The following is a 27,017-nucleotide window of genomic DNA, read 5'->3' on the forward strand; positions in this document are numbered from 1 at the left end:
AGATTACTCTAAACCACATAAACTGGTCATACTTTACTCTAAACCACTTAAACTTGCCATAGATTACTCTAAACCACATAAACTGGTCATACTTTACTCATAACCACTTAAACTTGCCATAGATTACTCTAAACCACATAAACTGGTCATACTTTACTCTAAACCACTTAAACTTGCCATAGATTACTCTAAACCACATAAACTGGTCATACTTTACTCAAAACCACTTAAAGTGGTCATACTTTACTCATAACCACTTAAACTTGCCATAGATTACTCTAAACCACATAAACTGGTCATACTTTACTCTAAACCACATAAACTGGTCATACTTTACTCATAACCACTTAAACTTGCCATAGATTACTCTAAACCACATAAACTGGTCATACTTTACTCTAAACCACATAAACTGGTCATACTTTACTCAAAACCACTTAAAGTGGTCATGTTACTCTTAACCACTTAAACTTGCCATAGATTACTCTAAACAACATAAACTGGTCATACTTTACTCATAACCACTTAAAGTGGTCACATGAGATATCAGTTATTACTAAAAAAATCTACTTTTATGAACCACATACAATGTGCTTGGCACAAATTCAGGACGTAAATTTTGCTGAGATTCACAAATCAATTTCAAATCAGACGTGGTAGTGCTGTAAGAAATGAAAGAAGTGCAAACCAAAGACTCATATAGGTAGAGATACTCATTTTTTCTTTCTTATTTTTCTTTTCTTTATACATAAAATACAATGAATAGCCATACTTTTGATTGAAGAATACTTTGATGGAAGACATATACCACTTTTGACGCTAACTTTATGGCATGAGCAAAGATTATGACTATGATGAAAACATTAAAATGTCTATACAGTCATAAGAACAACAAATGCAAATATGAACAGGAATAAGATACTTTTCACAAAGCTTTAAGCCGAGCCAGCAGTTTTTCAGCATCACTCTCGTCTGTATCAATGGACGATTGTTTTGTTTTTGAATTTCGTCTTTCCCCTGCCTTTTCGTGATTATAATTGGTGTCCCTTTCTATATCAACTTTTTCTTTGTCTTTATTTTGAGACGGCGCTGTATTTGGGTCATCAAAACTGATTTCTGTTAATGTTGTATTATCCAGGTTGAAGAGATTCTGTCTAGATCTAGATCGAGAGAGTTGAGCACGTCTTTCAGCTAAAAGTATAATCAAATTTATAACTAAATGACTTAATACAAATATTAGTATACAAATATTAATTTCATAATTGAAAATTATATATATATAGTTATTATTCATATCACACCTACCATAATCCAATGTTATGCATATAAAATATTATTCTAAGTTTCTGAGAAAATTTCATACATGGCCATTTTGTGCAAGGATATACATAAGTATTCCTGAAAAAGCAAGAAATTGATAAGCAACGTATGTGAAATCACATCACTTCTCCAATGAACCTTGATGCAAAATTTCAGGAAGCTCTAATTTTAAGTTAAAGATGTAGCTAGATGTCATATATAACTAGAAGCATGTGACTTATATAGTTGCTGATAAAATGTGAAAACAATTTCAAACATATATGCATCACATTTAATATCAAAGATATCATTTTTCCTGGCTAACAGAAATAAGAACATTGAAGCATCATGTCACAAAGAAATGCAAAACTAGATGAAACTTGTTGCCATAATGTTTTTAAAAGAAGCATTGTCTAGTAGTTCTTTACAAAAATATCGGAAATCGGTTATGGGTAGATCGATGAAAGTACATGAAGATCAATTAACCAGTCATTTGGAGCAGGACTTCAAATTGACTTATGTGACTGAAACTTTTGAAAGCGTTTTTTTAATATCGTATCATCATAAAAGGTTCAGAATTAGAACAAGATGCATATTCAACACTTATTAATTAATGAAATAAAAAGTAATTCTCATTTCTATCCATATCGATATTTATGTAAATGAGTTTATAATATTATTTACCTATATTAAATTCATAAATTTTACTTCCATAACTAACATATTGCTGATCCTCTTTAGGATAGTAAAGTTAGTTAATCTAATGTTTCAGCACAATTCAATTTAAGAACATTTTCAATTTTTATTTTACTGGTAACAAAATTGGCATGGACCCATAATACATGCTCAATTCTGACAAGTTTCAGAACAAAAGTTTTCTTTTATGACTAACTAAAGTATGTTTTATTATCAACTTACTAAAACATTACATGTAAATAATTGGAACAAGGTCAGTTTTTTTCTTTTATGCATATACAGCACTTTACAAGCATATAGTTGTAGTTGTAAGCAGGCCATAACAAATTTACAAAATACACTATCATGCAGCGATTACATGTAAGCATACACGATGAATGAAATGATGCCACCCTTCTCCTCCGACCCCATTATACGCTCCCAAAAACTTTGAACAGAATATATAATTTAACAAAAAAAATATTACTTAACTGAAATTATTTTCCTTCACACTCAACATTCAGACAAATGGTCTTTTAAAATAAAACCAGGTGCTCCGCAGGGCGCAGCTTTATACGACCGCAGAGGTCGAACCCTGAACAGTTGGGGCAAGTATGGACAAAACATTCAAGCATGATACAGCTCTGAATTTGGATTGTGATCAAATTTTTGACATTACATGGGTTTTTCTTACACAAAACAAATGCCAAGATTTTACAAATCAATTAAAGATTTCTTCTTCAAACTTTTTAAATCTAAAATTAAATAGTTGACACAGCATAGGTTTCTGACACAGAATGAATGTGGTCTAATGAACTTAAAAGGTTTTTTTTGCCTTTGAGCAAATCACTATGCTGTTGAATATTAATCCTCTCAAAAAAATGTTTGAAGAAATTTTCTTTTTATTTATGAAATCTGAAATGAGAAAAATTTAACCCCCCCCCCCTTTTTTTTCACATCCCCGTTTCCCTTTTTCAAAACTGATATCAATTCAAATTTCTAATGGAGTTTGCAACAATAACTACTCATTTAAATACATCATAAAATATTAAGATGTAAAAAAACTGCCTGTTATCACTGAATGGTAAAGATTATTTAAATTTATCAGTTGGTAGTAAAAAGTGTATATACATTGTATATTGTATATAACAAAGATTTAAGTTGATTCTGGACAAAGAAAGATAACTCCAATTAAAAAAAATTCTTGCTATTGCACAATAGTGCAATAGGATATTTCTTGCTTACTATTCTGGACAAAGAAAGATAACTCTAATTAAAAAAAAAATTTGCTATTTCACAATATTGTGCAATTAGATATTTCTTGCCATTGCACAATACTGTGCAATTGAAAAGACTTGCTATTGCACAATACTTAATATAATAATTTTAGATCCTGATTTGGACCAACTTGAAAACTGGGCCCATAATCAAAAATCTAAGTACATGTTTAGATTCAGCATATCAAAGAGGCCCAAGAATTCAATTTTTGTTAAAATCAAACTTAGTTTAATTTTGGACCCTTTGGACTTTAATGTAGAATTTGAAATTTGAAAACAGGACCAAAAATGAAGAATCTACATACACAGTTAGATTTGGCATATCAAAGAACCCCAAGGATTCAATTTTTGATGAAATCAAACAAAGTTTAATTTTGGACCCTTTGGACCTTAATGTAGACCAATTTGAAAACTGGACCAAAAAACTTCAATAATCAAGAATCTAAGTACATTTTTAGATTCAACATATCAAAGAACCCAACCGATTCATTTTTTGTCAAAATCAAACTTAGTTTAATTTTGGACCCTTTGGACCTTAATGTAGACCAATTTGAAAACGGGACCAAAAGTTGAGAATCTACATATACAGTTAGATTCGGCATATCAAAGAACCCCAATTATTCAATTTTGATGAAATCAAACAAAGTTTAATTTTGGACCCTTTGGACCCCTTTTTCCTAAATTGTTGGGACCAAAACTCCCAAAATTAATACCAACCTTCCTTTTATGGTCATAAGCCTTGTGTTTAAATTTCATAGATTTGTATTTACTTATACTAACATTATAGTGCGAAAACCAAGAAAAATGCTTATTTGGGTCCCTTTTTGGCCCCTAATTCCTAAACTGTTTGGTCCTAAACTCCCAAAATCAATACCAACCTTCCTTTTGTGGCCATAAACATTGTGTTTAAATTTCATAGATTTCTATTTACTTAACCTAAGGTTATTGTGCAAAAACCAAGAAAAATGCTTATTTGGGCCCTTTATTGGCCCCTTATTCCTAAACTATTGAAACCAAAACTCCCAAAATCAATCCCAATCTTTCTTTTGTGGTCATAAACCTTGTGTCAAAATTTCATAGATTTCTATTAACTTAAACTAAAGTTATGGTGCGAAAACCAAGAAAATGCTTATTTGGGCCCTTTTTGGCCCCTTATTCCTAAAATGTTGGGACCAAAACTCCCAAAATCAATACCAACCTTCCTTTTATGGTCATAAACCTTGTGTTAAAATTTCATAGATTTCTATTCACTTTTACTAAAGTTAGAGTGCGAAAACTAAAAGTATTCGGACGCCGGACGACGACGACGACGACGACGACGCCGACGCCAACGTGATAGCAATATACGACGAAAATTTTTTCAAAATTTGCGGTCGTATAAAAATAGAAAAACATATATTATTCGAATGGATTTATGTATATATATTTATGAATGTGAGTGGGTCAAATGTCAGATATTTATCATACACTAGATATTTTAGATTAATCTTGTTAGTCCTCTGTATGTTTTATATTATCATGATTACCTCAATGTTCAATACTTGTTAACAGACTTGGGCGTCTGCTGTAGCATGCTGCAATCATATATCAACTTTTTTCACAAAATTACCAACAAAAAAACACAAACTCTACATCTCTATGTTTCAGATACACAAAAAATAAAATAATTCCCACACACAAAAATAATAAAAATCAAAACAAAAACAAAAATTCTAAAAATTAAAATTTCAGAAAACTAGTTTTTCAGGTGTACCATTTTCTAGTCTCCATAAAAAAATAATAGAACAGAGTACAAAGAGTATATGGGTTTCATAACAAAATTATTTCCATATTTTTGTGCAGTTTTTCATGAACATATAATAAATACTCTGGTATTGATTGAATCCCTGAAACATCAAACAAGGTAACAACATTTTCTATATATAAACATGTATAAATATTTTACATAACAATCTTGGGAATATACATAACAAAAAAAAAAGGATAAAAATCAAAGCAACGAAACCAAATGAATGCAGCACAACCCAAAACAACAGCTATTTATAAATCTCTCCCTCTACGATATGCTACAGACAACATTTAACACATCATGCATGGCAGTGTATTGAGAAACAAACCAGTATGACGATGAGCCATGCACGATTTTACCACCGTGGTCGTCTAATCCATCACCGTTGACGAGGGGTTTATCGTGCCACACACGAGAACGAGACAAGTTGGAAAATCTATCTGCTAGTCAGTAAGAGAAAATAAAAAAAATTGTCAGAAGACAAAATTTAACCACAATTAGTAGGATATTACAACTTATCACATGTCTGCTATATAATTCTAAGGTGAATATACCTTTTTCTTCTAAGATTGAAAATTCAAGTTTTGAAAATTTACATCAACAGAAAATAATCAACATTAAAGACAACAACACTTCAAAAAATTTAGCAAAGTAATTTTTTTTATTGGTCTATACGTTTTGCTGTCAAGCATTGCTTGAATTTGATTGGCTTCTTCAGTATAAACAGAAAAAAATATACCAGTTTATTGCACACAATTTCACTTTTTTAACAGTATACTTTCCATCAGAAAAAGGTATGTTCAACTATAGCATGTATAGAACTTAAAAACATTATATGAAGAATTGCTTCATTCTAATTATAAAAATATAGATACAAATGGAAAAATATCCCAAGTTTACAAAAATCCCACATTTCTACAAATCCATAAAACTCTACAAAAAAAGCGACCCTCCAATATTTTGCCTCACCTCAATGTATCTGTCTTTGATTATGCAGGTACTGTTTGTTCACTTTCCCTGGGTTTATGACATACATGTATGATGCATTAAAAGCAGTTGGATATCACTTGGTTAATTTTGATATTTAAATATCCCAAAACCATGGGTTTGGTCAGATGACTTTTACAAGTGAAGATCATTTCAAAATTTTGATAAAGGAACAATTTTTATGCAAAATGTTTAGTGAAATATTTCTGAATTATTTTTCATTTTTGTTTAAAAAAAACCCTTTGCAATACTATTTTCCCACAAAAAGAACCATAATAAATATATAATATATTAAACTCTTATGTCAAAATACTTACTAAACTATCTTAAAGATTTTGAAAAAAAACATATGAAGCTCCTAAAATTATTTTCTAGTATTTTCAAATTTTTTAGGGTAATTTCCTGAATAATTTTGTGACCTTTATTGTCATGAAAAATTGGAAAATGCATCAATGTTCTGTTATTCTTTAAGGTGGTACCTAACACTACAGGAAGATAACTCTGTAAAATCAGCTAAACGTTTTAATTACGTTATGTTGTTAAGGGAATATTAAGCTTCTCAATGATCAAAATTGGTGTTTATCAAACTACGATATAACCAGTGTATTTTTTCTGACAAAACGGTTGGTTCAAAATTTTTGAAATTTTTATATTTTTGTTAAAGGGTCAAAGTAAATACTTTGTCAAAATTTTATGAAAATTAAACGAGCCAAATTTATTTTAGTGAAAGTGTTGGGTACCACCTTAAATTTTAAACTTAACGATCTTTTCAGTTTAAATACATCAGCCTTTCCCCTTGTCCAATTAAATTTTTCCAACAGCAAAACTTCATACAAAATTTCTATCTACAAATCTTAAAATACCAAACTTTTACTAAATAAACCCCTAAGTATTGTATATAAAAGAATAAAAATATTAAAGAAATGATTTTCACATGTAATGGTAAAGGTACTCATATCCAAACCACTCTAGTATTACCATGATTAATCTCACGGGAATGTCCTGTTCAATGAAGCATGAAAAAAGCCAAGTGCATGATCAGCTTGAAAGTATGTATACTGTGCAACTACTAGTACAGATATATTTATAAGCTAAGTCGTCTCTACTAAATATAGACATTGATTTATGTAGATTATAATGTGTATTTATCACTGTAAACACATTTATTTAAAAGATAACTGATATATAAAGCTGTAATCATGTAACAGGAAGACGAAAATTCAAGGGTGAGAAATCTTCCTTGGCTCATGACAGTACTTCAATACATTTTGTCCAAATATACCATATAGTAGAACTTATCTATTTTATTTCAAAAGGCAAGTAACATTTAATATATCTTAAATGAAAATCCATTGAAAATATTTCTCATCTTAGACAAGCACTATGCAGTTTTTTACTCCAGAAATTGAAGCTATGACTTATTGTTCCACCAGAAAAAAAGTTACTTCCATTTATATTTAATGGAACAATAGAGATATGAAATGGCACAAGAGAAGTGAGAAAAGATCTTTACAGTATATATAATAGACAAACTAAAAAATGAATATACATGTAGTTCTAATACCATTGAAGATGAATATCATTTTGTTTCAGATTGTATCACAGATAAAAATAATAATGTGTAAAGAAAACATTGCAACATCCCATTGCTGCAGACACCCAACCAACAGAATTAAAATAAATATAATTATAATCTATTATAACGGAGATTTATCTCTCGAAGGACAGTACTTCTATATGAACAATTCCATTATTTTAAAATATTTGTTTCATGCTCCATTAAATTAGTACATTGTTTGAATACATGTATACCTATAGCTCTGTAACAATTAATTTGGGACGCCTCACTTTTGAAATAAAATAATATGCAAATGTATTAAATCTTTACATAGACATGAAAGAGTCACTGGATTTTGAATTCCTGGACAAAAACTGCCTTTAATGCATAAGATTTCATAATTTCAGTAAAACAAAAAAATATTCAATTTCAATGCTAAACCACAGTAATTATACTTTAAAAGAGTATCTCTAGTCAAAAGCCTTTAACTCTGTTACAATATTTACTTTAGAAAGCAGGTAAAACAAGAATCAAGTTTATTATCTCCTACAAATATAATTTGACAGTAATTGTTTCAAAGAAATGCGCTTTGAAATTGCAGCATGAGAAACCTGATCTGTTGAGTGTGATTTCCTTCATGTTACTTTGTGTCATGAGTCAATTCTTTATGTCCATTCAACTAACATCTTTATATACTTGACCTATTAGGTCAAACTATTGATTTTACCTACCATCCTCCCTCAAAATCAATTCTTCTTGTAGACTTTAAAATGTACTTTTTTCTTTAAAATTGAAAGATTCAAACATTTAGCATACACTGGGATCACTGTAATTAGTTATTAAAAAAACAACGAAAAAGTAGGAGCTTTAAAAGAGATGAGAAACATCTATTAAGATATAAAATAAACTGAGATTCTAATAACATATGACTATTTCAATGACATTACCTCCAGCCGCTCTAGGCGTCCTTTGTTTGCGGTCACGTTTTTCTCTGACATTATTAAAAGCAGAACCAGTCTTCAAAGCTTCTAACAAATTATCCATAACACCTTCCTGGTCTCCTTCTGCAAGCAAAACAAATATCTGCTTGTAATATAAAACTAGAGTCAAATAATAATATAACTGTTTTTCCAGTTGCAGTTGGATACAATTCTACTCTTATTTTTGTCGTTTGCAAAAATTACGAAAATAAATCGCACAGGAAAATGAAGCTCTTGTGGAATCAGGGTTAATATAATGCTTCACTCAATTAAGTTGTTTGCCTGTATTTTTCTAGAAATCATTCAAAGAACACTTTCTATCATAAATTCTAGCCAATTAAACATTATAGTTACAATTGGATTTCTTTTTTTACATTGAAATTGATCCAATGAAGAAATATCATATTTTAGAAGATGAGAAAGTAGAATCTGTATGTAATGGTTTTAATATTAGCCTATTGCAAATTCATGGTTCACTAATACCCATGTAATCTATGAAAATTGGTATCCCATGGCTGGAAAAATAATAAATTAGACAGTAATACATCATGTCTAAAGACTGCAATATAAAATGATCAGTATTATAGGCAAGATAACTTTTTCTATTCACAATTTCAATCTGAAGATTATACCCATTGTCATGTCCACAATAGCCTTCTTTCTTGCCACCTTGGCTGCTTTGTCTTTCTGTGCTCTATCCTTTGCTTCCTTCGCTCGTCTGATCTTCTCTTCCGTTTCTCTCATTTTAGCATTCTCCTTCATTGCATTCTGAAAAAAACAAACAAAAGCATTGATATTAACTACAATTTGCATGATAAAGGGAAGCTCAACAGTTCCCTGCATGTCAAAAGTAAGCTCAAAGCTAAGATAAGATATATCCAGTTTGTATAATCATTTAGAATTGCTAAATCATGTAAAACAATCAAACATCTATACGGTGTACTAGTAATTGAAGTTATTAATAACATTTACAAGTAATTGATCCCATGTCTGCTATACGCCATGATGATGCATTCAAAAAACAGATTCAATATGATATGCCTTTTAGATCCTCATACTTGTTAATTTTTTGTTGAAATTGTGAGTAAAGGTAAACCACGAATTTGAAAGTATAACCAAGTACTAATTCTATTTCCGACGAAGGAATCTAGGAATGATATGTCTCGCTTTCGCGAAATATATTTGCAGGCTTGACAGAAAGAGTAAGCCTGTAACATTTGAAATGTCTGACATGTATTGATACCATCGTGGTCAAAATGTCTAACATAAGTCAGTAAATTCTTTTAATAGAATTATAATTTAGGGCTGATCAAAATTTGATTTTGACCAACACATTTTTAGACTTTGTCTGACAGTTCAAACGTCTAATCCGTAATTCAAATTTCTCTTCAAAAACACTTGATACATTACTACTTACACTAAAGCTATCTCGGAATGCTTTTATATCCTGGAAGAACTCTTCAAAACCGTATTTCTTGTAATCAAATGCGTAGAACTTTCCCATTTCCTTGTATAAAGATTCCATCTTTTTCTGCATACCACTTAATACATCAGCCTGGTCTTTTGCAGATGTTATAAAGGAGTAAAAATAGTCAAGGAAAAATCTTTGGTATTTACAGACATTCCATTGCATTAAATAACCTTGAATTTAAATAGGTTCATCTGTGCCTCACTAGTTTGAATTGTACCAAGTGTAATTGTACCAAGTATAATGAAGACCCTTTTTTTTTTTGCACTAAAACAAATTACATACAAATGTAAACAAAGATAGACAGACTTATGAAGCAGCTCATATTCACAACATTTGGACTCTGATGGATAGTTGTCTCATTGGTAATATACCACATCTCCTATTTCAACTAAGTTTAAGAACAATCTATAGAACAAATACACAGAATAACTGAATAAAAAATCATTTAAGGTGGTACCTAACACCTGAACTAAAATTAATTTGGTTTGTTTAATTTTCTTTAAATTTTGACAAAGTATTTAATTTGACCCTTTGACAAAAATATAAAAAAATTCAAAAACTTTGAACCAACCGTTTAATCTGACAGGAAAATTACACTGGTTATATAGCAGTTTGACCAAAACATATTTTGATCATTGAGAAGCTTAATATTCCCTTAACAACACAACCTCATTATAACGTTCTGCTGATTTTCAAGAGTTATCTCCCTGTAGTGTTAGGTACCACCTTAAGAGTAGCCCAAGGCCAACAATGGATCTTTAAAAGAAACTTTAAGAAAGCCAGAAAAAACTGCACCAAAAGGCTTGCTTCAGCTGGCTGAATATAGTTAATATAAGGATATGTTCATAACTTCAGCAAAGCGATCCCCATCCACATTAGTTTTACTGATATTCTTAATATCCGTTTCTAACTGTTTTAACTGTTTCTCCATACTCTTCAGATTCTTTGTCACTGTTTCTTCTGAGACTGAAAAAGAGAAACATAATTTTTAATCAAGATGACTGATACAGATTGGTTTAAAACATTATCTGATAAAAAGTTCTGTTTCTAATACTACAAAATATTCAGTGTATATTATGTTCTCTCATCCTGCAAAAATCAAAAGAAAATCAAATAATGTGATGTATGCTTATTTCAACTGTAAAATAAAAAAGAAATATGTTTCATTGTCAAAATTTTTTTTATTGCTTTTAATGGCATATATTAACCCATGAAAAGGTAATATCGACCTCCACTTAAGGTTGTACGATCTTTACGAAATCATAATTATAGGTTTATAATGAGTGAAAATTGGATATCACTCGTTATCATACTTCCAGTTAGTATAAATGCCAGATTTTGATTGGCTTATAAAAGTGAGATAATTTACTATATCTTATGGGCCAGCAGGAGAAAATTTGTTGAATGTCACCTTCTTTTACAGACCAATCAAAAATCAATAATCAAAAAGACAATGAATTGAATTTACATCAATAGTTTTAAAGACAATACTCAAGTTCTACACTATGATGTCCGAACTTTATCTGACTGACATATATAAAAAAAAAAAACATCCTTCAAGTTTGTTGTTTTTTTAATAAATGAATGTTGTTATGTAAATGACATCATAGATAAGACTTTTAATTTGTGTGGTTGTTGGGAGAGTTGTATCCCTTTACTTATTTACTAATATAATAATGTCATGTGTTATCAGCAGTTACTTTCTGAATTTAAATTCCATGGCATTGGAAGTGTTGATGGTGTATTCAAGTTTTTAGTTAAGTAAAATGAGGAAGCATATATATGTGGCTCAACATTCATAATTAACTCAAATTTAACAAAAATGTGTCCATAGTACATTGATGCCCCACTCGCACTGTCATTTTATATGTTCAGTGGACCGTGAAATTGGGTACAAAAAACCTGATTTGGCATTTAGATTAGAAAGATCATATCATACTGATCATGTGTTCTAAGTTTTAAGTTAATTGGACTTCAACATCATCAAAAACAATCTTGACCAAACATTTTAACCTGAAGCGGGACAGAAGGACAGACGAATGAATGGACAAACTGACGAACGAATGGTCGAAGACATGCACAGACCAGAAAACATAATGCCCCTTTACTATCATAGGTAGGGCATAAAAATGGAAGAATTCATTATATGGTAAAAGTTTGTAATTATTGAATACTTAAAAGTGACTAACCTCTTGCTGCCTTATCTAAATGTGTAAATTCATCTAAAAATCCCACTAATTCTGGGTATTTTTGCTCCACAATGTTAGCTATGAAATGTACAAGTGTTGTTTTACCGTCTTGAGCTTTAGTATTTGCCAACTGAAAAAGAGTTGATGGTAAAAATGTTTATTAACATATAATTAAACAGCATTATTAAATATTTATCTTACAGCTTTTTCCTATTCCTTTAATTTCAAATATAAATATTTGCAATATTTTGTTTTAGAGCCAAAGTACTTTTAGAGTTTATGATCCAAGATTCACACAAGGCAGTTGGTTGTATTGCATCACCATCAAAATGATTACAAAATTTTAAAGAATATTGGATTTGGCTGATCAAGCTATATATCTTATCATCCTTTGAACATTGCTTTTATTTCCTACATGTGGATAACATCTTGGTCATGATCATAAAATTGAGAAATATCTAATTAAAAAAAAAATTCAACATTTCACCTAAAAAATGTTAATTTGCCATTCCACAAATGCACTGAAGCAATTATTTTTTTATTATTCTAACACGTATCAATTATATAAAAGAAATCAAAACCCCCAAATGAAAACAACAAATAAATAAAAGAGATACACTTTATTTTTAAAAATAAATTCATTTAAGAAATAAAGTTTGTAAACATTAATACTTCACTAACCTTGGGGAGAAAACTAATTTCAAATCCTACAGACTGAGCATTACGAGATCCAGCATTGAGAAAGTTTCCCATTAACAATATAAGTTCTAATAACTTTGAGAATTTAGTACTATTCTTAACTTCTTCACAGGCCTCAATGGCTGATACTAAGTTCTAAAATGTAAAAAAGGAAATATAAATTGTAATTATAGAAATATTTCATCCATACTGTGGATTCATTTATTTTCTTGGAAACCAGATTTTGTGGATTGACGAAAACTTGAATTTTCGTGGATACTCAATTACTTGGTTTGGCCAAAGTCTGAATAAATTTCTAAAGTAAATTGGGAATTCTTTGGACATTGGAATTCATAGTTCTTTGGTAACCACAAAATCCACAAAAATTGGTATCAAACGAACAACACTGAATCCACAGTATTCTAACAGACACCAAGAAGTTTTATATTGTAAATAATATCACAATCATGTTGTATATAATTTTATATCATTATAATGCTCATTATTAATTCTTAATGTATATACATGTTGTTTTAGTTGCTTCCATTTCTCATAAATTTGTATAGATTGGCTTATGCATAAAAAAAATGTATCTTTTATGATTATATTGTTAATTGTATGCATAAGGTGAGATGTAAATCAAATATTGAATTGCGTATTGTTATTTTTTCATAAAAGTAAGAATTGGGATGATTTGGTATGATTTCCAATGAGACAACTATCCATCAGACTTAAATTACTAGTTAAACTACTAATGAGAGTCTTGCACTGTCTTTCAGACGATCAGAAGACATCATGGACATGTTACATTCAAAATTAAATTATTGACAAACACATCAAACTAGGACTGATGCCCTTACTTCAATTACAATAATTTGTACCATATGTTGAATGACATGCAGAACAAACTTACTGGTTTAATATCTTGCACCATGTCTGGAAACTGCATTTTAAACAACATTGAATTTAATCTAGGTGTAACTCTTTTTATACCGCACATCTGTAATAAAGATATATAAATCATATAATTGACATGAAAATTTTGATTGCATATAAAAACTAATCTAAAACTTGCACAGCTGGTGAAGTATTGGAATTAAAAAGAAAACAGATGAGAAATATTATCTTAAAATATCTTTTGTGCAAAAATTAAATGTGAACAAAATGCCCCATTCAGAAAAGACCTCATTCCATCCCTGCCTAAAACAAGAGTGCACACGCTGAAATGTCTCGCCTTCTATACTAATCATTGATATTATGTTGATAGTCCTAAGTATAAACCTAAGCTTTAATACAACTGTCACATAAACTTAACATTAACCAAGATAACTAAACAAAGACCAATGAACCTTGAAAATGAGGTCAAGGTCAGATGAACCATGCCAGGCAGACATGTACAGCTAACAATGCTTCTATACAACATATATAGTTGACCTATTACTTATAGTTCAAGAAAAATAGACCAAAACACAAAAACTTAACACTGTGCAATGAACCGTGAAAATGAGGTCACGGTCAAATAAAACCTGCGCGACTGACATAAAGATCATAAAATATTTCCATACACCAAATATAGATGACCTATGGCATATAGTATTAGATAAAAAGACCAAAACTCAAAAACTTAACTTTGACCACTGAACAATGAAAATGAGGTCAAGGTCACATGACATCTGCCGCTAGATAGGTACACCTTACAATCATTCCATACAACAAATATAGTAGACCTATTGCATATAGTATGAGAAAAACAGACCAAAACACAAAAATTTAACTATAACCACTGAACCATGAAAATGAGGTCAAGGTCAGCTGACACCTGCTAGTTGGACATGTACACCTTTAAGTCCTTCCATATACCGAATATACTAGCCCTATTGCTTGTAGTATCTGAGATATGGACTTGACCACCAAAACTTAACCTTGTTCACTGATCCATGAAATGAGGTCGAGGTCAAGTGAAAACTGTCTGACGTACATGAGGACCTTTCAAGGTACGCACATATCAAATATAATTATCCTATTACTTATAATAAGAGAGAATTCAACATTACAAAAAATATGAACTTTTTTTTCAAGTGGTCACTGAACCATGAAAATGAGGTCAAGGACATTGGACATGTGACTGACGGAAACTTCGTAACATGAGGCATCTATATACAAAGTATGAAGCATCCAGGTCTTCCACCTTCTAAAATATAAAGCTTTTACTGTGCCTAACCGATCACCTTTGGGGTTTTATAATACCTACAGTGTTACCTGGATAAAAAATTGTCAACACAATTTGTCCATTTAAACTGTACAATAGGTTTTGTGAGAGATTATCAATAGGTGGTCATTTAACTACCTGTAGATTTTACCTGGTTGTTTTTTGCCCTAATTTTTTTTTTCATTGACAGTTTTGTTTTAAATTTACAGGTGGTCAGTCAACCATTGAATAATGATTTAAATCACCTGTTACCTAAAATGTTACTGCGACATTAATTGTATCAGCATCCAAGTGTACCTTCAAATTTTAATATTTGGCATATAACTAATATAAATTCATTCACACCTTCAATTTATTTTATTTTTTTACACAAAAAAAAATCATATGAAATATAGCTTATTACTTCACTGAAAGTTATCCTTAACCCGCTTCAGGTGATAAGAAATAAATTATAAAAGTTGGTTTTTCAAATCTATATGTACTGACATATAACTGTAATTTGGTGAGGATTGCTTTAGTTTTAAACATATCTGTCATTATGTGCTTCAGAAATCAAAGAGTTAATTGGAAGATGATAAGCATTTATTTGTATTTATCAATAAACACATTTTGTCTTGTCAGGGCAGTGCAGCATGGACTTTGTCCATTGTTGAAGACTCACAATCATATTCCATATGACATATCTTTCTAGAGCCTATAGAATTCGGTTGACATAATGTGATATGACACCAAAAAAATTTAATGAATCTTTTCATTTTGCTTTTGTTATTTGCATCCTGCAATCAAGTATATAATCTGATTTTCTTTAATCATATTTTTTATGTGTATTGGGTCATGTGAGTTTCAAAATATCTGAAATTGAATCCAACAATTTGCATTTCTAAATTGAAGTATTTGTTTAGCTTTATATGGTATTTGAACTATGTTTGAATAGAAGGAATTATTAAAAAATTTTGTGGAGGTTTTCCATCAGAGAATTTATGGATTACCTATTTTAAAACCTGGAGATATTGTGATAATGGATAATTGTAGATTCCATCATTCAAGGCTAGTTCAAAATCAACTTCAATATTTATTTAGAGTTAATGGTGTAACTCTTCCATATCAACCTCCTTATCACCCTGAACTAAACACTTGTGAATATTGTTTCAAACTTATAAAAGATGGCATAAAAAGGGAAAACCATTTTTATGAAGAGCATATGGAACTGGCTATTTGTAACTCTGTTGTAAACAACATCAATAGAACAATTTCTGAAAACATTTTTCATCATTGTGGATATACTTAGCCTCACTGGTTTAGAATTTGTGGCCACAAATACATATTCATGGATTTATAACCTGTTCATGTTATGTAACTGCAAATATGCATAACTAATAAAAAAAAATCTTATATAGAAACATTGTGCACAATATACTGGTTACTTTAATTTACAATGGAGTTATATTCCTGGATGAGAAATTAAGTCATTATCTTTTTTATAATAAACTTAATGAATAAAAGGAGATGTGGCATAATGCATCATTGAAATAGTTACCCAATAACAGAATTTATGGAACTGAACATATTGGCATATTTCTCTTGTATTAACGAAGATAGAGGTTCAAAACTGTTGTTTTAAATTAAAGTCATTAAACTTATTCAGTATTCAATTGTGATAATTTTGTTTCCAGCAGATTTATAACATCATTACATAACTTTGGGTTATGTAAATTTAACACAAAACTCTGTCAATGAAAAAAAAATTTAGGGCAAAAAACAACCAGGTAAAATCTACAGGTAGTTAAATGACCACCTATTGATAATCTCTCACAAAACCTATTGTACAGTTTAAATGGACAAATTGTGTTGACAATTTTTTATCCAGGTAACACTGTAGGTATTATAATACCCCAAAGGTGATCGGTTAGGCACAGTATGAAGTTAGCTAACACCGCCGCCGTAGCCGCCGCCGGATCACTATCCCTATGTCGAGCTTTCTGCAACAAAAGTTGCAGGCTCGACAAAAAACCATCAGCAAAGATCAAAGCATTAGAAGGTTTATACTCTATAAATATGCCTTTCATGAATAAATATAAATATGTTATCATGTAGACAGAATCAAGTGGTTTTTACATTATAATTGAATAGGAAAAGAGACAAAATTAGAAAATCATTGCAACTTTCAGATGAAGAACAGTTATAAAAGCAGTGTACATTAGCACTGTGCTTTGTTAAAGGCGTGTGAATATTTTTCTGTCATTAGCTTTGATATTTTGCTGCATCCATTTTTTTCTAATTTCACATTGCTGTCATATCTTATTACATTCAAGTCATGCCTTTGTATATTACTGTCATGTCTTTGTAAATTTGTGTTATGTCTGTATGTTTCTGTCATGTCTTTGTATATTTGTCATGCCCTTGTATATTTGTGATATGTCTATATTTCTGTCATGTTTTTGTATATTTATGTCATTTCTGATCATATTTTTTTATTCTTTGACATGAAATGTTCAATCACACGTATACCATGTCTTTGTACATTAATTTTTTTCTTTTTACATTTATGTCATGACTTGTTTCATTTATGGCATGTTCTTGGTACATGTATGTCATGTTCTTTGGACATTTAAGACATGTATTTGTACATTTATGTCATGTATTTGTACAATTATGTCATGTATTTGTACAATTATGTCCTATCTTTTCTCATTAGACAACAGCAGCCTCTTTATAACTCACAGTGACAGAAAACTGTTCTGGCTCTGATAAATCATTGTATTGGTCCTGTAATTTCTCTAATTGTTTCATCTGTTCAGGCTCTGGCATGTATCGTATCAAACTTTCTAATATGGAAGACGACAACTTTTCTTCATCAACTTCTACAATTCTCCGTTTAATTTCTGGATATGGGACCTTGATGGATCCTAACAAAATGGCTGAAAAAAAATAATAAGAAAGCTGCAATCTTTTCAATACCTAGGAGCTGTGCGGAATTGTTGAGTTAATGTAGAATTTATTGAGTAAATGTAAGATTTGCAGTCCTCTAGCTTTCATTTTTTCTAACAGAAAAGTCCTTTTATCATAATTGCTGTAATCTAAAAAAAAGTATCAAAATTTTTAGATGTTAGTCAAACATATATTTCTTATTTTTTCGATCATATCTTAAATGGAATAAAAAGAAAGATTTTCACTTTCATGTTTTATATTTAAGAACCAAAACTTCTCATTATTTTTTCAAAAGATCAAGTTTTACCCGTAGAACCTAGAACTTAAAATCATTAAAAGCTTACACAAATTCTGAGCTGCTTTAGGATCAAGTACTTTCAACTCTTTAGCCTTTTTTGTAGGTTTCTTTTCTGCTGTTTCTGAGGTATTCATAATTTTTGCTGAAAAAAAAAGAAAGATCATTAATAGTAAAACAAACTAGATATGTAATTGCTAGCAATAACGGATCCATGACAACGTCATTCTCCCATTGCCAGGGTAACAGCAGCCATTTTGAAAATTCCAAAGTCAAAGAAGACATTTACACATGCCAATTCACTTTGTTAAAAAAGTTCATAGAGTTTGGAGCATTTTGAAATTTTTTAATTGTTTGCTATTTCCAAAGGTGACAGCGGCCATTTTGGAAATTCCACTATTTTTGTAACTTTAAGCAGTTTCCAACCTGTCATTTCATTCAAAGATTTTCTACTTTAATCTATCCATAAATTTGATACTGGAAGAAAAAACCTTTACACTTTTGTATTCAACATCTGGATCATATGTTTAAAATCTAATTTTTTTTCTGAGAAATTTTCATAAATTCACACCCTTAAAAACTGATCTTTAATTATAATAAAAGTAAGTAATCTTGAAAGGAATGAAAAATTACAGTCTATCTTTAATTAACAGCTGATTACATTGAGTGTGTAGGTAAAGGTAGTATCTTTGGTTAGCTTGCTTGCTAGTTGAACCGTGAAGTCATTATTAGGTAAGGTATACTACCCTCCTTTCGAAGTAGTCTAGTCCTACAGACAGATAGATTGGTTATATGTTGGATTAGTCTTCTCTTTAACGAGGGTAGTTTACCAAACCTAATAATGACTTCACGGTTCAGCTAGCAAGCAAGCTAACCAAAGATATTACCTTTGTCTATACACTCAATGCAATCGGCTGTAATAATATTGAGTGGTTGCCATTTGTTGATGTGGTTCATAAGTCATAAATCTATTTACCTTTAGTTACTCCAAAATTTTCAATGAGACCTTGAAATAAAGATTCATCCTCATACTGATCTTCACGAACTTGGACCCAAAATGAATCTTTTTCCAATTTTTTGGCTTGTACCTACAATAATAAAATATGTAACCAGACAATATTCTACTGTTAACATTGATAAAGTAATGAAATTGAGAAGAGAAATGGGGAATGTGTCAAAGAGACAACAACCTGACCATAGAGCCGGCAACAGCAAAGGCCACCAATGGGTATTAGCGACTGTGAGAAACTCACAGTAGTCCTTCAACTGGCCCTTAAACAAATATGTATAGTAAATATATATTGGATAGTGTACAAACAATATCCAACGGCCTCTACCATCCTCTTTTTAGCAAGTTCGGGAACACCTTGTACATATGTAGGTTTTGTAGCAATCTAATAAGGAACCAGATATCACATCCTTATTCATATATATGGTGATGCAATTTTTTTAGACCTAGTGCTTTTCATATAAGCTCATTTGTCCTTTAAATAAATTTATTGAAATAGTTGTAATTGGGCTTGAACTAGATTTCAGTTTAATACTGCAAGTACTCTTAAATTGTTACTTTGTGTTTTTTGTCTTTTTGCCATACAATGAAGACGTTAACAATAATTGTTGTGAAATAATAAGACAACAGAAAGGTTATTTAAAAAATTGCATTATGTAAAATATCCAAAACTTCACATACTAAAGCACTCATTGATGATTCCCATCTGGTAACAGTAATCTAAGGGCTGTTTCAGAAAATATTATGTCTCCCCAGGGAAGGCATTTTTTAAATTTTAATGTGGTTTGTTGTATTTGAAATACCAAATGCAAAGAGAGTGTTGTTCTAAATTACCTTTATTTCTGTGAGAGAAGAGGTTTAAAACAAGAATGTGTCCTCAGTACACGAATGCCCCACTTGCACTATCATTTTCCATGTTCAGTGGACCGTGAAATTTGGGTAAAAACTCTAATTTGGCATTAAAATTAGAAAGATCATATCATAGGGGACATGTGTACTAAGTTTGAAGTCGATTGGACTTAAACTTCATCAAAAACTACCTTGACCAAAAACTTTAACCTGAAGCGGGACAGACGGACGGACGAACGGACAGACGGATGGACGAACGGACAGACGGATGGACGAACGGACAGACGGACGGACGGACGCACAGACCAGAAAACATAATGCCCCTCTACTATCGTAGGTGGGGCATAAAAAGTGCCTTCCATCAGGGAGACATAGTATTTTTTGGAACAGCCCTTATACTATATTTAGAACTTGAAATTTTACCTGATTCCAGTTGAGTCGTTTGGTCTGCATTGGAGGTTGGTATTTCTTTTTCTTGATACCATATGGAAGACTAGTTGATGGTGCTGCAGGTGGACTCATGAATCCTGGAGGTGGAGGTGGTGCTCCTGGAAATCCTGGTCCTCCTGGTGGGGGAGGAGGGGGTGGTACTCCTCCCCCTGGGAATGGTGGGGGAGGAGGTGGCGGGGGACCACCACCAAACCCTGGAGGAGGTGGTGGGGGAGGAGGAGGGGGAGGTCCTCCTCCGCCTCCTGGTGGTGGTGGGGGTGGCGGTGGTGGAGGTGGAATAGCCCCTCCTCCTGGAGGTGGCGGTGGTGGTGGTGGCCCTCCTCCTCCCCCAGCTGCTCCTGTTGACTGGATCTGAGCACCAATACCAAGTTTTATCTAAAAAGAGAAGAAATTTAATCTAATTATTTAATCATATAAATAGATACACACATATTTAAAATAAAACAATATCAATAGTAAATGACATTCTAAACAAATAACTTTTAATCTTCCTAAATACACATATTATACCTTGTTCATAGTGGGTTTTTTTAATATGTATTAATAAATCATTCTGTTCACTATTTGGTGATTTGACTAATTCATTATATTGGGTCTCTATTAAAGATGTTGATTTTTGAAAATGTTGTTTCTTGTGTTATTTCAAAGTTTTCCGGATTTTATTTACATTTTTAAAATTAAAATTTCTTATTGGTGTATTCCAGTTAATAACTGTTTCCTTATTTCCTAATTTAAAGAACAGATAATATTCCTTTTATTGGCCTGCATTTCTCTCAATAATCTATTTAAATAAAAATCAATTTTCTTTTCCATTTCTAGACATGAGTAAAAGAATTTTTGTTTTTTTATAAAGTATCAATAAACTATCATTAATTTTTATAAACTACATGCATCTTAAAAGTTATATGATATAATTAAATTCATTAAATATATGAATAATATGTTATGTCTTGTTCAGCTAGACCTGAGTTAAGTTCATGTTAAAAACTATTATTTTAATAAATAAATAAATTTCAAAGTTGAAAAAAGCTAAAAAAAAACAAAACTCCACACATCATACTTTTCTCAAGACTACCAAACCACATATTCACAGCATACCGTAAAATGTATTGTGATGTACTTAAAATACAATGATCAAAGTTAGCCTTTATCTGATGATAAATGATAAGAATAAGAATTGAAATAAGAATTTTAAGTGGAAGTGTGAGGTAAAACTATCCAACACCTAGGAATATCTAAAAAAAATTGAAGTTGTGAAAAGTCATTAAATAATAGATATGTGTGGATTAAAGAAAGCAAGTAGAATTCTATTTCCAATTTTCTCATTTTGGAAACAATGGGAAAGAAAGTGGATCTATACATTTAGTAGTTCTGGTCATAACACCAAAAACTCATGAATCCATTATGTACTTAATATATATAATCCAGAAACCAGAATGTCAGATGATATTGTAGTCATAGGAAGCAAATTTTGGTTTAAAGTCCTTTAATGTGCAGGGGATTGAGAATATAAGATGAAATCATAGTTAACTAAAAGCAGATTTTTTTGTGTGCTTAATGTTTCAAGACAAAACTACCACCTCCAAATTCTAAAACTCAAATTTATTTAAAAGCAAGGAAGTGTGTTAAAGATTCTACGTTTCTGGATTATCGTGTAGATTAACAAAACAATGATATACCAAGGATCTAAATCTTAATGTTGTGAAAGTAAAAGGTCTACCATGTAGTTTAGAAGAAAAATAAAGAACTGAAGAAGGCCAGTGATGGAAACATCTTAAATAATGGTTCATTACTACAATAATGTAATATATATTACCTATTGGAATTTTTGAAACAAGGAAAACAATAATTGTTGAAATTCAAAGAATTATCTTATATATAACTTTAACCTTATTTTTTCTCTAACAGTTGGTCATTGTTATGATTATATAGAATAAAAGTACATTTTTATATTAGTACTGGAATTTTTTGTCAAAATTTTGAATTTACAAGTACTTACAAGTTTAATACATTTTTTCAACATTAAACCTGGCTAATGAAAATCTTTATAACATGTGTAAACCAACCACATATCTTTATAACAGTCAGGTAATAAAGTCCATTATCACTGTGTTAGTATACATATTTTTTAAGGGGCCAGCTGAAGGATGCCTACAGGTGAGGGAGTTTTTCACTACATTGAAGACCCATTGGTGGCCTTCAGCTGTTGTCTGCTCTATGGTCGGGTTGTTGTCGCTTTGACACATTCCCCATTTCCTTTCTCAATTTTAGGTAATATATTTGCTGTTCTATTCCATATTATGGATTTATTAAATTACAAACCCTATTAATATTCGTCTTCTGGGAAAAACCTACACAAAATTATTCTTAACTGTTAAATTCAATTGAATATACTTGCAAGAAGATTTAGTTTTATAGGTTTCGATGTAGACAGAAGTCATATACAATGTATACATGTAGACAGAAGTCATATACAATGTATATATGTAGACAGAAGTCATATACAATGTATATATGTAGACAGAAGTCATATACAATGTATACATGTAGACAGAAGTCATATACAATGTATATATGTAGACAGAAGTCATATACAATGTATACATGTAGACAGAAGTCATATACAATGTATACATGTAGACAGAAGTCATATACAATGTATATATGTAGACAGAAGTCATATACAATGTATATATAAACATACGCAGGTGTAATGGTTTATATAAACTAATATGTGGTACCCAAAATTTGAAAATATAAAATGATTGATGTCAATGATGTTTAATAGCTTAAACAGATTTAAAAGTAACGACAACTCTACTATTTACAAATTTTCTTGCAGAAGATAATTTTATTAGAATTGATTTTTTCAGGTTCTGATAGAACTAGAATGAATCAACCAACTCTTTCTATCCATTTAAGCCATTTTCATTTTAAAGCTAACTTTATCAAAATCCTGAAAGTCTGGAAAAAATAAAAAAATTGCAAGGAATTTTGTATAAGACAGAGGGGTCCTACTGGCAAGCATGATGGGATTAAGTTCTACCATGAGTAATGATGACCACGCGATACCTGATCTTGACCAGCTGGCATACTATCCATAGTACTAAAGCCTGACTTATTGCCAGCGGCAGTATTCATTAAGAACATTTTTTCCTGTTAAATCAGAATTTAATAGTGCTTAAAAAATTCTTGAAATTATCAAATAATGTATAAAGAATTGGAACTGAAAGTGAAAACAGTCACAAATGTAAAAAATTGATTTAAAATTCAGGTTTCCTTTAATGGCAGCTTTATTTGAGCATTCAAGCTATTCATGCCTAAATATCTATCCAATTGTGTGCATTGCAATAATGCTGCAATGCCTATGCAATTTTGTGCTTTGCAATAATGCTGCAATGTCTATAAAATCTTATGCATTGCAATAATGCTGCAATGACTATCCAATCTTGTGCATTGTATTTATTGCCCTAATGTATGCATACATGTGAAAATTAATAAAACAAAAATGTTGGGATAAGTCAAAAAGTCAGCAACTCAATGACACAAAAAAAAAGATTAACCTTAATTGGCCAAACTCCAATCACTAAAGTGTTAGGACAAAAAAAAGTTCCCTATCCTCCTTACAATACCTATATAAATCAATGGAATTTCGACAAAAAATTGAAGTGCTATATCATGATACAGATTTGTTAAAAAGGAAACAAATTATAATGACTTCTACAAATGCACATATTGCAAATTATAAAATACATATCGTAAGATATTTTGACAAAATGCCTTACTTTTTCTTTCATAACAGTGAGTTCATCCTCATATTTCTTCACTTTTTCTTCCAATGTCATTGCTTTGGCTTCTGATTCCTGTTTGGCAGTAATGGCTGTCTCTAATTTTGAACTAATTTCTACAATGCTGACTTCTGCATCTTCTACTCTTGATTTTTCATGTAATGAACCTGTTTAAAGAAACAGCATAAGAATATTCTTGTATAGACAATTTATATGTTAGAATAGGATAGAAAAGTGTAAGAATCCATGATTTCTGTATTGAAATATATACGCACTTTGAGTTTTCATCCATATTGAATAAACTAGTTCTTCTTTTTTTACTCCATAGTTCCAATGCAAGTAAGGCAAAGAAAGGTTTGAGAGCTCAAAACCAATTTAAACCTGTCCACATTCCTAATGTGGCTATCCTTAGCCAGATGCAGCTGTTAATCCAGTGGTTTTTGTTGTCTGACATAATAGTTTTATTTAGGCCATTCTTTTTTGAATTGTTTAACATTTTGTCAGCCTGTTAAATTTTACTTTGAGGTATCGTCTTTGCTTATTGTTGAAGGTGGTAGTTACATGTATCTATCAACATCTTTATCCTTGCAATGGATTGTTCTCTTCTTATTTCTACAGAACTAGATTAGCATTCAAGATCTGTTTTTTTTTATCTTCTTGAATAGATATTGTAGAGCAACGTACTTGTTTCTGAACTTATTTGAATTGTGCATTTTTTCCCTTTGTTTTGTTTCTATATCAAAAATCAGATCTGTAATTGTCACTCTATCATTTATTATGTTTAGATGTCTATTGTGATGAATTTCAATAATATACACACGGGGGGGGGGGGGGGGGTCTCAACATGGGATTTTGGGTACAGGTGTGCAGCTGGGATTTTAAAAACACCCCCCATTCATATATTGAATAATTGTGAAATCCCTACCTATACATATATTTCACAGCGAAATCATAACCCATTCATATATTCAGTGAAGATCGTTGCACAACAAACTGAAATTTATGACCCATTGATATATCACAATCGGTCAATTACTACCTATTGATATATTTCCTCGGTAAAATTGCACCCCATTGATATATTTGACGGATCAAAAAAGGGACCCATTCCAGCGGCACATATGTATATACCTTTATATAGGAAGAGACCCCCCGTGAATATACACAACATACTACAGATAAAACAATTCCAAAACAATTTCTGAAAACAAGACTGCTATTATCAATCAAATTTTACATGTCCAAAACCATATACTCCCACTCATTTATAAAAGACAAATATTTTTTTCACTTTTGTATCAGGTAAAACAGAATATAATAAAAATTACCACCTACAGTAAAACTTACTTAGTAAAGGTTCTACATCAATATCAAATCTCTTTGTGTGTCTGAAATCTGGGTCTGTTCCATTCTTATGTAATACTATCTGTGTTATACATTCTTCTATCAACTTATAATATTGAGGTCTGAAAAGGTAAAAAGTGCAACTAGGTGGTGAATAAATATATGAAATACATTCTCTGATTTCTAAGATGTTTATTCTTAGTTTTTCTTTTTGTCAAGTTACAGTTTCAACATTTCTAAAAGGTAGATAACTCTGTAAATATCAGCTAAACATTTTAATCAAGTTCTATTTTGAAGGAAATATTAAGCTTTTCAATGATCAAAATTAATGTTTGTCAAACTGCTATAAACATTTATCAATTGAAATTTTTCAGATAAAATGTGTGTTTTTTTTTTTTAATTTTTAATATTTTTTATCAAAGGGTTAAAGTAAAATATTTTGTCAAAATATTATCAAAATTAAAAGAGCCCAAATATTTTGAGTCTGGGAGTTTGGTACCACTGTAACTACTTACCTAGCATATGCATCATCTCGTACAATTAATAAATGCTGTAATATGGATAAAAAGTAAGGTTCTGATATTGTGTCTTTTGTCGAATTATAAACCAGGTCAAAACACTGGCGTGGATCTCTAAGATATGGTTAAGAATAAATAATCATTTGTGAGACAACAAAATTGAATGACTTCTGCTTGTTTAACTACATGTGTTGTAATAAAAAGTTAATTTTAATTCTGTAATAAATACCTTCAAAGCACCTTATATCCAACAAAATTATGCCTGTAATTACTTAACAACAAAATAAAAAAAAATCAACTTCCTTTTTATTTTTTCAGTGAAATCAGTTAAAAAGTTAACTCAATGATGAGGGAATACCACATGATTTACATGTAGCATCATTTCAGATTTTTAATGTAACCTATTATAAATATACCTAAGGGTTTAAACAGTATCTAACTATTAACAATGCACTAAACATATGTCTATCTTAACAGTAAATAACTAAAAAGTGTTCAACATAGAGAAATATCCAGTTTTGGCTGACAATAGAAATAAGATGATGTTATTTGAGTGCCAATGAGACAACTCTCCATCCAAGTCATAATATGTAAAAAGTAAACAATTACAGGTCAAAGTATGGCCTTCAACATCCAAGTCTTGGCTCACACCTAACAACAAGCTATAAAGGGTTCAAAAATGACTAGTGTAAAAAATTCAAACAGGAATATCAAATTTTATAAA

General features: G+C 30.7%; 1 protein-coding gene across 5 annotated transcripts in view; it reads right to left on the bottom strand.

Moving 5' to 3' along the window:
- Window positions 1-431: 431 nt before the first annotated feature.
- Window positions 432-27,017, bottom strand: part of LOC139485777 (protein diaphanous homolog 2-like) — a 46,796-nt gene continuing 20,210 nt past the window's right edge. For 2 of the 5 annotated variants that reach the window (XM_071270421.1, XM_071270420.1), the window contains exons 10-25: window positions 26,291-26,407; window positions 25,779-25,897; window positions 24,429-24,598; window positions 20,617-21,018; window positions 19,312-19,423; window positions 18,385-18,480; window positions 17,834-18,030; window positions 13,817-13,903; window positions 12,907-13,059; window positions 12,226-12,355; window positions 10,878-11,002; window positions 9,983-10,147; window positions 9,198-9,333; window positions 8,533-8,649; window positions 5,369-5,480; window positions 1,073-1,191 (exon numbers count right to left, since the gene is read on the bottom strand). In XM_071270421.1, the coding sequence (XP_071126522.1) occupies window positions 1,188-1,191; window positions 5,369-5,480; window positions 8,533-8,649; window positions 9,198-9,333; window positions 9,983-10,147; window positions 10,878-11,002; window positions 12,226-12,355; window positions 12,907-13,059; window positions 13,817-13,903; window positions 17,834-18,030; window positions 18,385-18,480; window positions 19,312-19,423; window positions 20,617-21,018; window positions 24,429-24,598; window positions 25,779-25,897; window positions 26,291-26,407 (2,242 nt within the window). In that variant the 3' untranslated portion in view covers window positions 1,073-1,187. Of the gene's footprint in view, window positions 1,192-5,368; window positions 5,481-6,009; window positions 7,030-8,532; window positions 8,650-9,197; window positions 9,334-9,982; window positions 10,148-10,877; window positions 11,003-12,225; window positions 12,356-12,906; window positions 13,060-13,816; window positions 13,904-17,833; window positions 18,031-18,384; window positions 18,481-19,311; window positions 19,424-20,616; window positions 21,019-24,428; window positions 24,599-25,778; window positions 25,898-26,290; window positions 26,408-27,017 lie in introns of those variants that run through there. The other 3 variants (XM_071270419.1, XM_071270418.1, XM_071270422.1) reach the window with 3 other exon arrangements.

This window comes from Mytilus edulis, chromosome 8, assembly GCF_963676685.1.
Source record: "Mytilus edulis chromosome 8, xbMytEdul2.2, whole genome shotgun sequence".
NCBI lineage: Eukaryota > Metazoa > Mollusca > Bivalvia > Mytilida > Mytilidae > Mytilus > Mytilus edulis.